The 13,754-nt window shown below is 40.7% G+C and overlaps 1 protein-coding gene across 1 annotated transcript in view; it reads left to right on the top strand.

Annotated features, from left to right (window-relative positions):
- Nucleotides 1-13,754, top strand: part of ATG2A (autophagy related 2A) — a 2,853,001-nt gene that overhangs the window by 951,057 nt on the left and 1,888,190 nt on the right. Inside the window, exon 12 of the mRNA XM_044075772.1 lies at nt 5,149-5,308. Coding sequence (XP_043931707.1) covers nt 5,149-5,308 — 160 coding nt within the window. The remainder of the gene's footprint in view (nt 1-5,148; nt 5,309-13,754) is intronic.

The raw sequence follows: 13,754 nt of genomic DNA, 5'->3' as shown, positions 1-13,754 counted from the left end.
TACCAAGCAAATTTTGGAGGCTGTAACTTGGAGTTCAGTGCACACCTTTACCAAGCATTACCACTTGCCTCTTTACTCTAAATCCAGAGCAGGATTTGCCACTGCAGTTCTGCAGAGCCTCATAGCCAATCCTAACTCTTTATAGATCAGCCACCAAACCTTAGCTTTGGGATTCTACCCAAGTGTAATGTCTGCAGCAGTGTAACACGATTAACATAGTACAGTTTTGTACCTACTATAAATGTAGATGTTCGAGTGTTCACACTGCCGCAGTCCAGGTTACCCTCCCTCCATCCCCTCTGAATTAGCTGGACTTATCTATACCTTTCTATCCTATACAACCTTTGTGGTGTATTTGCTTGTGTCTGAAGGTATTGTTTTTATTTTATATGTATATTTTCTATTAGCAATATGTATTGCCTACCTACTTGGGGGCACCTGACATTTGGGGCAAGAAAAACTGAAGAAAATGGTGTCGGATGCATCTTGTATACCCCTGGTGCACTGACGTCAGGGAAGAAGCAACAGCAACCGACGCCGGACCAAGACTTTGGAACTCTGGCCGACTGCGGGACCGCCTGACAGCAGGTTAACCCAAGTGTAATGACTGCAGCAGTGTGAACACTTGAACATCTACATTTATGGTAGGTACAAAACTGTACTATAGAGGTAGATCCAATAACTCAGACCATAATCTGTGTGAAAGCCATGTTTATCTTTGAAGACCTACAAAAAAACTCCGGGAAATAGCTCACAGCAAACAGAGGAATTTTAAGCAAGTATGGGATGGTTCCACAGATTTAAAAAAAAATAAGTGGCATCCACAGTGTTCTGAGACAAGGAGAGGCAGCTAGTGCTGTCAAAGAAGGTGCACAGAAATTTGTCAAGGAATTTGAAGAGTTAATAGAGAGAGAAGGTTATCTGCCAGAACAGATTTTTAATTGCGATGAAACAGGGCTTTTCTGGAAGAGATTGCCAAGTAGGACTTGCATAACCCAAGAAGTAGCTAGGATTCCAGGTCACAAGCCCCAGGCTCACACTCCTCCTGACAGCAAACACCAGTGGAAACCTCAAGCTAAGACCTCTGCTGATGTATCACTCAGGATACCCAAGATGCTTTGGAAAAAAGATTATAAATAAAAAACTACCTGTAATGTGGAAATCAAACATGAAAGCTTGAGTAGACCAGTCAGTTTTCAAGGATTGGATTTTCGAGGAGTTTGCTCCAAGTGTCAAGAAGTACCTGACAGAGAATAATTTGCCAGTGAAAGCTGTTCTGCTTCTGGACAATGCCTCTTCCCACCCACGAGAGTTAGAAGAAATTCTTCAGATAGACTTTGATTTCATCAAGGTGCAGTTCCTACCTCCCAACCAGGGTTGCCAGACATCCCTATTTGAGTGGGACTGCCCTGAGATCAGCAGCCCAACCTTAAGTCTCACACTGCCTGTTGAAAATTCTGGTGAAACAGGCTCAGCTGTGTGATTTTTGATTGGCTTGTATACCGACGTACGGGGTCAATCATAAATCGCAAAGCAGAGTCTCTTCTGTTTAATGTGGAATAGCGAGCAGGCTGTGCTGTGTGATTTTTAATTGGCTCATGTACCGGCATATGAGCCAATCAAAAATCGCAAAGTGGAGCCACTTCTGTTTAATACGGAACTACCTGCTGTTCCACATGAAAGACCTTTTTTTTTTTTTTGGTTCCTACCTGTCCCCTCAGAAATGTGGCAGTCCTACTCCCAACACAACTTCTCTCATTCAACCTGTGGATCAACAAATTAATGCCTGTTTTCAGGAAGCTCTACACAAAAGCACTCTTCTCAAGGCTCTGCAATGTGACCCATTCTTCAAATAAAACACTGAAGGAGTTCTGGAAGACTGAGTTTGATATTCTTCATGCCATATCATTCATCAAACGTGCCTGAGATTGAGTGTCGCAGAAAGCCCTTTGTGCAGCTTGGAGGAAACTGGTTCCTTCCTTTTCTGAAGGCAAAATCATGGATGAAGCACCTGACGATGCAGAAGCATCAGAAGTGCCGCAAAACATCATTTCCACAGCAGAGCATCTGGACAATGGGAGAGGTGGATGTGGAGGAACTTCTACAAGACCATGATGACGAGCTGACAGTGGAGGAACTTAACAGCACTTTGCAATAAGCAGTTCAAAGAAAGAGAAATTTCTTCTGAAGATGAGGATGACAGAGAAAAATGACCTATGCCAATAGCTTGCATTAAAGAACTTTTATTCATCTGAGAGAAGGTGCAGGCTGCAATCTTGGAGTGGCACCCCAACACAGGATATGTCAACAGGATGACAGACTAACAACACAATCATGAACCACTTCAAGACTATCCTGTAAAAGACAGAGAGAGACAAATCACCCTGGACAATTTTTTTCACCTACACCTGAAAAGAAACAGTTGCTATAATCTATGTCACATTTAAGTGAACTAAATAAAACATTAATCATAATCAGAGACAACAGGTATTCATTTCATAACTGCTATCACACAATGATGTAATGACCATGCATTTTAGCTGGACATGTTAGCCTGCATTCTTAGATGGATTTAACATCAAATAAATTTGTATGTGACATGTGAGTCATAATTTTAGGAATATAGTAGTCCTCCATTCCTCCTCCATCCTTCCTGCACATCTTGTACTCCATTTAAGTGATGTTCTACACTTCAAGTCATGGTGAGCTACATTTTTTAATTTTTTTTAGTGTATTTTTTAATTTTGTTGTTTGGGACGGGAACAAATTAAACCATTTTCCATACATTTGTATGGGAAATGGCATGTCGCAATTCAACCGCTGTTCCGGAACGGATTACAGTTGAATTGTGAGGTACCACCTGTACAGAGGAATACATGTTCTGTCCTGGCCAACAAATATAAGTAAGTAAATAAATAGCAAGTAAGAGAAAGGTTAAATTTGTTGAAGTGCAACCGTAATAAGAGAAAAATAAATTGTGTGAGATGTTGCAAAATTGTTTGACAGTGTAGATCATGACAGAGCATAAATATATTAAGTAGATATGAAATACGTAGTAAAATAACTTTTACAGTCAATGTTTGAAAAGACATGGAGTAAAGCTATGATGAATGGGTGGATAGCTAATGAAGCTGTGCTACAAAAAAGGGATAGACAAGGGTTCCTGATTAGTAAAGCTTTATGTAGTATGGTGATTTATGCAGTAGTAGGAAACTGTCAGGTAGATTTAAGATAAGGTTATTGGGAAATAAAGGAAGAGGTAGTTGCCTTGCCCAAGTGATTTAACAGTTAAATGAAAAAATAAAATAAAGTATGGACAAAGAAGCTTATAGTGAAGAAAGAAGAGGTTGAGGAATTAAAAGAAGCAAGTTTGAGACTGAACAAAAAAGTATTTGGGGATATAGTGAAAATAACGAAGTTTATTTTTCCATGCTTGAAATTACTAGGTATAAAATATATTAAGCAAAATATGGTTTAAGAAACGAGAGAGAGAAGAAAGAAAAAGTACTATAACATGGAAAGCATTTCAATTGTCATATAAGAAAGAATGCTGGTGTATGTGGAGAATGTGTAGACATTTCCAACAGATAAGGGCAAATAATTTATATGGGGTGTAGGTTGAATCCAGTAAAAGAGAGGTATAATATATTATACCAAGAATGACTTGTAAATCCTGTTGTGTACTGGTCATCTTTGAATTTGCTTTGGATTTTGAAGGAGATGGGACAAGGAGTAAAACGAATTGTTGGAAGTATGATATAGAAAAGATATGAAGATGTGTGGGCAGATATAAAAATGGGGAAGAAGAAGAAATTTGAGGTAAGCAAAATAACTGAGTATGTTGATAAAGTAAGTACATTGAAATTGGATATGGATTTATGAAACATTAATGGTATGAAATGGTTATGCAATATTATTATGTTAAGTCATGGGAAAGTTTAAAGGAAGGAAAAAAGATCTGTAATGGAGACAGTGGAAGTATATAAAGAAGACAAGATGTAAAGAAGTCTGAGTGGCTTTGGACTTTTTGCTGAGACTGTTATCAGATAAATTACTTCTAAGGGGACAAATGAAAAATCTGTTGAATGTACTTTTTGTCATGTAAAAAATTAAATGCTTCAAGTGCTTTAGAAAATATATATAGGCTATGCTTCATCACTTTGTGGAATCTTTGGCAGTACTGTAAGGAAGAGCTGTTATGCAACGAGATGTGCAACTGTGAAATTGTACTAGAGAATACAGAAATGGCAAAAAGGTGGGGGGGGTAAAGGAATATATTGAGGAATTTAACGTGCAACATGAAAGAATTGCAGTTGGTGTGGGAATGATAATTGATGTATTAATATTGCAAGCACATGTATATGTATAGTCAGTACACAAACTGATACCTAAAGTGGTACTCTGATCTGTATGATAAGTACTGTGGGATCTTTTGCATACAGCTTGAACTACACCAATTCTGGCAGATGGGATCTTAGTTTAACATCTCATCTGAAGGATGGCATACTCAGGAATGCAACATCGATCTTATGCTGAACTGCAGTGTCAGTTAAAAATTGAATGCAAGCATCTGGTGTGAAACAAGAACTCAAAGCATTTAATTTTTCCAGCGTCCATTGTCTGACATTTCTCAGGTTTACATGAAAACTCTATATATAGTAGGCATCTGTTCTCCATAACTGCATGTGTTTTCACAGAGGAGTAGCTAGCTGTTCTGATGCCATGCCTTGATCTGGTACCCCTCCTCAACGTTAAGGAAAAGTAAAAGGGCCCCTCTCTTCTCGGACATGAGAAGCAATTAAAAAAAAAAGTTCTTCTTTCCTTTTAAACTCTAACAAACTGCTTGCTACAGTTTATACCACACACACTGAGCAGTATAGCGGTTCAATTCTAACTAGAAATGCAATGCCAACATTCATTCTTAAATGCCAGTAATGCACCGAGGATTCATCGAAATCTGCTGATTGTGCCATCTAACACTTTGAACCTGAGGATGGCTGCTCTCTTTGTCCCACCCTAGCTACACCTCTGTGTTTTCATACCCTTTATAGCTTATAAATTATGCTGAACTATGCTGAACTGAATGTCTTGAAAATATAAAATCTTAAGTTTAGTGTCATGCACCAATACAAGTGTCCTTTGTCCTAGATTAACAGGAGCAGCAGTGCAGATTGTATGTGAACAGAAGGCTAGCACCAGTGTGCAGATTAGGAATGTAGATCTCTGCTTCCGCATGGTGGAGATTTTGGAGTGCCTGTGTACCAAGACTACTGTAGCGGGAATGCAGCAAAAGATGAAATACACAGAGGTGAGTTTTCCATTTAGCTTTGATCTTTTTTTTTCGTTGTATTTATAGATTTGGGATGCACCATCTTGCTTTGGAGTATCTTGCTAGAACACAGAGCATGTCAGTCACAGATGTCAGTACTGGTGTCAAATTTCCAGTTGTTCACCTGCTATCACTCCATAACTTCCTGCCATTGGCTGTGGCATCAGCAGATATATTAAATGCAGCTATATTAAATCCCACTGTATATTCTGTTGACAGTTCTCCTTTAATGCTGTTTTGTACTTTGCCTTCCTTATTTGACTGGCTTTTGAGTTTCTCATCAGTTTTGTTTTCCTCCAACATACTGAAAGATTTAGTTCTAAGGCAATCACAATAGCAGTGTTATACTGCAGTGCTAAAGGACATGCATGACACTTATCTCTTTTGCATAGCTCCACAGCAAAATGTACATTTTTTCTCCAGAAGTTAATTCAGTGTATGTTGAGAATTGGAGCTTGGTTCTTATAGATTGCCACCTTTTTTCTGCGGAAAGTGGTCCCACCTGTTTTCATGTTTTCTCCACGGCTTGTACTTTTTATTTTTGGAGAAGAAGAGTGGACAGATTCCATATGACCCACAGCAAAACTGTTTGACCTCTTAGTGTTATTCATGTGAAAGGGAAAAGGAAAGGCACAGGAAGGAGACTTCATGTACCACACAGAATAATATTCACTTAAAGAATTTCTGTCATGAGACACCAGAATCCCAGTATCAGCCTTACCTCTATGAGATGCAGTGGTGAAAGACAGGAAGAGTGAAGCTGGATCAGTTCTGCTGCTGGCGCACTTGCAGCCACAGCCTCACTCTACATAGGAGAAAAAAAGCCAGAGTAATAAGAGGCAGCATTTCTTGCCATTTTTTCCCGTAATTTTTTTTCTTCAATGGGCTGCTGGAAAAATAGGGAGAAGCAAGACATTAGACCTTATAGGTCTGCACATTTCACTTCCTGCTGTAGGAAAAAAATTTTCTTCTGAGGATTTGGTGTTTAAATGTCTGGCAGTTTGCTAGCTAGATACTACCTAGATTTGGCGTGCCAGACTAATAAATCCTGTTATTTTCTAGAATCTGTGAAGGTGATTTTTTTTTTTGGAGGGGGGGGGGTTACACAGGTATCTGGCATTTGGTCTTCTGGCAGTGGCATTGATCTTGCCTAAAAGCACCTCTAGAAATTAATACACTTGTTATGACTCCCTGAGTTATTACATTTTTAAAGGACGTACTGTCCTTTTTTTTTGTGGTAGCAACTCTCTGCTAGCTGCCAAGAGGACTGACAGGATTAAAACTGAAGGGTACAGCTAATTTCTTTAAGAATCCACTGTGGTTGAGGTTTCATTCTCAAGTTTCATGACATCCGAACCAAGCTTCCCACTTTCTTTACCTCCCACCCTGGGTAACGAATATAGAGGTTCAGACCATCTGGGCAGAAAGATCCAAGTCCTATCTTTGAGGATCTTCATTTACATAGGAAAAAATTTAAAGTTCAGAAATCCTTGATTAAGGATAGCTTTCTTAAATTGGAGGTTGGGGTGGGGGTCTCCATCTCATTGAGATGTTTTCTTTGTGCAAAACTGCATGGAGGTAGCACATAAAAGTGGCTGTGCTTTCTGTCTGAACCTGTACTGCATTCCTTTGTATTTGCTATTCAACTTATTTTCAATTGACAGTACTTTGAAGACTTTTCCTGTCTCCCATCATTTCCAAATTCACCTCATTGAGAAAAGATGGGAGTCTGATTTTAAGTCTGTCTAGGTAAAGATTATGGCAAACAGCTTGGTGCTGGAACTGATAAAGGAAGCTCACATCATAAAATTTACAAACAAATCATATGCCACTCACATTTGTCTTCCCCATCACGTCAAAAGCTGTTTTGGAGCTAGAGGTGGGAAAGTGTTTCACTCTCCACCTTTTTATCTCAGAGTATAACAGAGACATTTGGCAAGTAGATTGGCAACTTCTAAAATGTCCATAAATGTTTGTATGCATCCATATGTGATGCAGGTGAAAGGCCTGGCAGTAGCTATCTTTTCTCCTCCCTTGCCTAGTAAATTCCATGGATGGTGATGACTGTTCATGGGGCAGTGTGAGTCATCTGTGACTTGTAAGCGTAACTGGATACTAGTGGAGTTGGGTCAGTTCTGGAGGTCAGAAGCCTTAACCAGTTTATCACTTAAAGTGGGATGCTTACCAAACTGTTTTCCATTCCCCTCCTGAAACAGAGTATTGCATGCATTTTCTGGACATGTTGGCATTTACCTGCATTTAAAGATTAAGAAATGTTGCCAAATGTTCTTATACTATAAAGTCTATAGCTGTCACCTTATCAGCTTTGGACTGTCTTTAGCCCTAGTAATTTTTACAAATTCCTGGGAGAATTACTAGCATTTTTTAAGAAAAAAATGTCTTGAAAGGCTATCCCTGAAAAGGAGTCATTTTTTTTGCTCCATCAAAGTCTCAGTTGCAAAGCAACAATGAACACCAACTTGGCCACTTTTAGAAATTTAGTGGCATGGTGAAGTTAAAAAAAAAAAAAAAAAAAAACTGCTGCTTTACCATCATAACCCCAAGCCTTTATTGAAGCAAAAACAGATGCATTTCAAGACAGAAGCTTGCTTTCTTTCAATTTTCTTTCAAGGCAGCAGCAGCCATTCATTTGGCAAATCCACCAGTAACCATTGCAAAGATGTTGCATTTATATTTTTTCATTCAAAAAAGTATATAAAACAAGACCTTTATTAATATAAAAAAACAAAAGCCACTTGTAGAAGTGTATGCATTGTCCCAAGTAGTGAGATCATGTCACATCTTAAGAGAATAGGAACCCCTTTTGTTCACACAGGATATTTTGTCATTCATTGTAACAGTTATAAATATTCCTTAACTTTGACAGTGCGTTGTGCTGTTTCCTCTTCTGCTCCCATGGCTTCTATTCCTCTTTTTTAATATTCTTCTGCCTAGCTTAGTCTTTATTTCTAACTAAATCATCCTCTGTAAAATAGAAAACAGGTTGAAGAAAAGGTTTAGACCACCACTACTCACCCTTAATTTCTCCATTATAAATAACCGGTGATCTGATCAAGCCGCCTAGTATAGCGATGCCTTAATCAAATACCAGTTCACATAATGAGCCATAGAATGTAATTCAACAACTAGGTCCCAAGTTGCTTCATCTAAATAATAGACTTTCTTACAACTTTCAGAATTTCAGCCTTTCAGCCTTGACCCCAAATATATAATTCCAGCTCATTTACATTGCATGACACTTGAGTTTCAAGAGGGTGTGCATTGCATGCGGGGGTGGGGTGGGGGGGTTGATTCATGGAAACTCTATTGCTCCCTAGTGCAGCTCTGCTTTACTGACCAGCAGTGAGGCTTTTGTAGAGGTGCATACAAGTACAGTGTTATGCGGGCATAGCGTATGGAAAATCCTAGTGCATTGCTTGGCAAGGATTCTTGTGTAGTATGGTGATCCATAGACATCCGTACCATGCAAGATGTGTGCAGAGCAGAGAGGAATTTCTGAAGTGTATGTGACTAATATTGTCATTGGACCTATTATTACTAACTTGATATCCCTTCACCTTGCTCAGATTGGCAGTCTAGGTATGTGGTCTTATGCAGTTTGTGTCTTAGTGTGTGTGTGAATGTATACGTTAATAGCTTTGTGTGTTTGTCTGCATATATGTGTGTGTGAATGAGAGCATATTGTGTTTGCATGTATGATGTGTCCCCTTCACTCTAAAATGCACTGTAGACTGTAACACCTGCAGTTGGAACCTCCTCCCCCAAGTCAACTCCTGTCAAAGGAGTACAGTTGTGTGTTGCTGTCATATCTGTTAGAATGCAAAATAGAATTGTTACATCTGTAGTCAGACAAATGTCAAGTTACCTGACATATCCTGCAGTTTAATAGCTATTTTGGCAGCCATCATATTACATCTTATGATAGCTGTCAAAAGTAACTGTCAAACTGCAACTCGGTACAGTTAAAGTAAGGTTAGCAAACATTATCTTCATTGCCTGGCAGCACATAGCACTGGTTCTGATTTGTGTCTTTGGATGTTCAGTTGTAAACTGTACCACTTTAGTACAATACAAAGTGTCACTGTTGCAGTCCGAACAGTACTATTGTACCATGTCCTGCTTTCTTTACTTCATTTAAACATCCATGCACAGATAAATATACATATACATTTATTTATTTAACATTTGTTTACTGGTTAAGTGAGATGGTTTGAGGACTCTTTTTAGACACGACCTGGGCTGTATAAGGAAGAATGATAAACATACCATAATTAAAACAGGCACACATTAAAGCATAATAAAAGGATAGAAGAACAGCATTCAGACTAAGTGAGTAATGCAACAAAGCTTCAATACTTACAGAGCACTGTGTAAGTTGTGTAGTAATGATGACAACAGATTAAATCATAACCAGAAACGAGCAAAGTGACAGCTGTAGAGGCAATATAATATCTAAAGTGTATTTAATGACTATTTAACAAGTGCAGTAGGCATGCATAAATGCCTGTGTGTGGGTAGGGAGCCATATAGAACTGTGTGTACTTGTAAGTTGGTCGCCTGAGCAGTTGTTTAAACTACTAGGGTGAAAGAGGAATTCTAAGAGATGTAAATTAGATGTTCATGTGAGTCAGTTGTATACATAACATGCACATCTAAGAATTGCCTTAACCGAACAGCACTAGTTGACAGCTGTCAGACTGCGGCTTATGACCACCTGTTTGACAGCTGTCAAAAATACCTGTCAAAGTACTGCTTGTTGCAGTTCATATATGATCAGCAAACTATAATTCCACACCACAAACATGTTATGGTAACTATTTGAAATTCTGAGAGCCGTTAATGCAAGTCCCAGAATTGCAAGATTACATGACTGAAAATGTAGACTTGAATACACCAAGTATGAGACTGCATTTTCTATGAATATTCCCCTTTCTCCATGATACAGAGATCTCAGAGTTGGTATTTGTAAGTTTTTGGGAGGGTGAGAGCTTTGTCCCTGTATTGGGGGTTGGAGAGGGACTTAAACCAATTTTAAGCAGGAGCAACAATGTTTAACATTTTCTCTTCTCCCGTATTTTTGGACTTCTTTTTAGTAATTCCAGAGCTCAAACTTAAAGGCCTAAGAATTAAAATAGGGTGTTACATGATGCACCACCATAAAACTTGAAATCCCATTGTCCCTTTACCAGTTTTCCCACAACAGGATATTACACCGGACTATATTTTTGAACATTTTTATTAAATCTCATTTTAAACAGTTGGGTAGTCATGCATTAATAGAAAACAAAAACAAACCATAGACATTTGTCATAATTAGTTTCTTGCATTATACCTATATGTTTTCTTAGTTGATTTGATGTTGTTAATCTTCATTCATTCATGACTGATGGGTCTCGTTCCATCCACGGAAGTGATTCGGCCAATATAACAAGCTTGTGCCAACCAAAAACTCTCAAGATAAGGTTACCCACAGTGCCCCTCTCCTCAGATCTCATTTGCCGTGTAGAGTTTCAAGACGCATCAGGCCAGCTCTCAAGCTAAGTGTTATGTTTTCTCAATATTTTGAAAATTTAGCTTTGTATTCTTCTATAATCCTTCTTTTACCTTGGTCATTTATAGGTAGAGATAATTCCCTTTCTGTACGAGTGATTTTTGCCTCTCCTTTTACCTTGTTGGTAATTCTTCGTACCGTTGTTGGTACAGACCCATCCCTTCCTTTACTTTTTGGTATTCTAAATACCATCATTGGTATTCTCTTGTTCCCTTCACCCTTTGGGTGTATTTCTATTTACCATTGTTGGTAAATCACAAAAAAAAAAAAAAACTTTTCTTCTGTGTGTGTGCTTGTGTATCCCTAGCTGCAAGACAGGATATTTCATTGTTGTTTAATTGCTGTTTAAATGTTGTTAATTGTATTTTTGATAGTGGATGACAAGAAGGGCACTACTGGATTTTAACAGTGTGACAAATGTGGCAGGAAGATGCCAAATTCTGATGGGCATCTCTCCTGCGTATATTGCCTAGGAGTACCACATTTGAAGGTTCACCCTCCATGCGAGCTCTGTAAGGGCTTTAATCTTAAAGGGTATCTTGAAAAAACCCTTTCTCTGAGGCATTATCTGAAGTGTGGAGGTCTCAACCCCTCCTAATAAAGAGACTAAGAAGAGGAGCTCTTCAGTGCCATCATCTCCTCAGTCCCAGGATCCAAAAACTACTAAGGCCCAGGTTCGTGTGGAACCGAAAACTAAACATGCCAAAATGACTCTGACACCTACCTTGGCACTGGAGCCTAAAACTCCATCCACGGTGCCATCCTTGATTACGGAACCAACAACCACAGTGCCTACAGAACCAATACCTTCCACAGTACCACAGACCTTCTCGGCACCAACAGTAGCTTCTCCCTTAAAACTGCTCACTTCCCCCTATCATCACAGCCTTCTGGTCTTCCAACTGCTGGAGGTCGAGACACTAGCCAGGAACCAATATTCCCCATCCATTGACCCCTTTGTTGGACAGCAGCTAAGTCCATTCCTTGACTGACCTGAATCTCCATCGGGGATGTCAACCCGTTCCACCAGAAGCCTTTTGGAGCTTGATGTAGTGAGACTTGTGGATCAGCTCCTAGCAGCCAGAGGCATCCCAACTCTATCTTGTCTCCACAGACTACAACCTATATTCCTCCTTTAACCTCCCTCCTTCAACCTCCCTCCAGGTCTTGGAGCCCTTGATGCCGACGCATTTCCCGGTGCCAGCTTCTTCGGTTACACTGATAGATCTTATTGTCGTTCCGGAACCTACCCTGTGGACCACAGCTCTGTTGGAGCCACCCTATTTTGAGACCGTGACTGGTCTGTTGGCACCATGACCCCTAGTACGGCGCCGATTATTTTCTACAACACTGTCTACAGTTCTGGTTGCTTTGGAAGCTGAGTCCTCTCATGGCTCCTTTCCTGGAGACTGGCTCCTCCGAGCAGGGTTTGACCCTGGTTCCGAGGTTGTCTTTTTCAGTTCCAGGCTCCCATCCCTCTTCAGGCAGGCCTACCTTCTAGGTTATGCAGAGGGTACTCACCTCAGCAGGCTTGCAGTTGGCTCCTTTGGCAACTGAATGTCATATATACATGTCCTCTGGTTCGCAGCTGCCACAGTCCACTACACTGAGACATCTGGCATGGGAACAGCAAGATACCCTACTGCAGGGCACCCTGTCTTCAGAGTCCTCTTCAGATCTTCCCCCTGAAGAGCCACCTCATAAGAGATCTTGCAAGAGGACGCATATTCATTCCCCAGAGGAATCTCTCACTGAAGATACAGATTATGCTGAGGGGGAAGTGTCCCCACGGTCACCCCCTGAGGATGTCTCCTTTGGAGACATACTGGAGATCTTGAAACAGAGGGTTGACTGGAAGTCCACCAACCCTTCCTCAGAGGAATCTGTATTTTTGCAGGCTTTCTGTGCCCGACCCTTTACTTCCTTAGTGACTCTGCCTGCAAATGAGTTGGTCAGACTCCTTGTGCAGCGTGCTTGGAAGGCCCCTGACACCATTGAGCCAATCCCCCGGAGACCGGACAAAATACTGTTCCCTCCAGAGGATCAGCCCCATTGATCCAAAGGCTTAGCAGTAGATGCTATGGTGGTGGCGGCAGCCACAAGGAAAGAACTTGCAGAGAAGAGTCCTGCTGTCCATCCTGCAAACAGGGTGCCTCGACAATGGACAGGCTAGGGAAGCAGGTTTATGCTTCAGTGACTTTTGCCATATGTTCATTAAATTACTTGGCACTTTTTACCCATCTCCAAAGGGACCTCATCACAGAACTCTCAGAAACCTTAGCAGGAGCATTATCTGATGAGGTATGTGACAAAGTGACTTCACAGCTTGCCACCCTGGAATCCATATCTAACTTGTCCATGCGGTTGATTGAACATACTACCGAAGGGGTGGCCAGAGCTGTGGGTGCAGGTGTTGTCATGAGATGTCACGCTTGGATGCGCTTGTGTGAATTTGTGGACCCTTTCAAGTCTTTCTTTGTCAACACTCCCATTGACGCTTCCTCTCTCTTTGGTCCAAAAGTTAAAAACATGCCAGCCAGGTGTATGAAGGATGGCAAGACCCTATCTGCTGTGTGCGTATGTTTTTCTACTCCCCAGTGACCCTACAGTAGGAATCAGAGAAGTGGAAAGATGTGGTTCAGGAACTCCCAAAGGGCCTTTCCATGACACACATCGTGAGTTTTCCCCAGGGCAGAGGGGGGAACTCATCAGGAAAATGCCCCCCCGAGGCAGAGGGAGTCCGCGTAACCAGGGGTCCAGAGATGCCTTTTCTGGGCAGCCCTACCAGTGCTCCTGAAGAGCAGCCCAATTGCTTGCCTCTGGAAGCAGTCAGGGGACGATTCTCTCTGCACC

The sequence above is a fragment of the Protopterus annectens genome, chromosome 6.part1 (genome assembly GCF_019279795.1).
Source record: "Protopterus annectens isolate FY-2018-M chromosome 6.part1, PAN1.0, whole genome shotgun sequence".
Taxonomy (NCBI): Eukaryota; Metazoa; Chordata; order Ceratodontiformes; family Protopteridae; genus Protopterus; species Protopterus annectens.
This window is presented reverse-complemented; position numbering and strand designations above follow the sequence as displayed.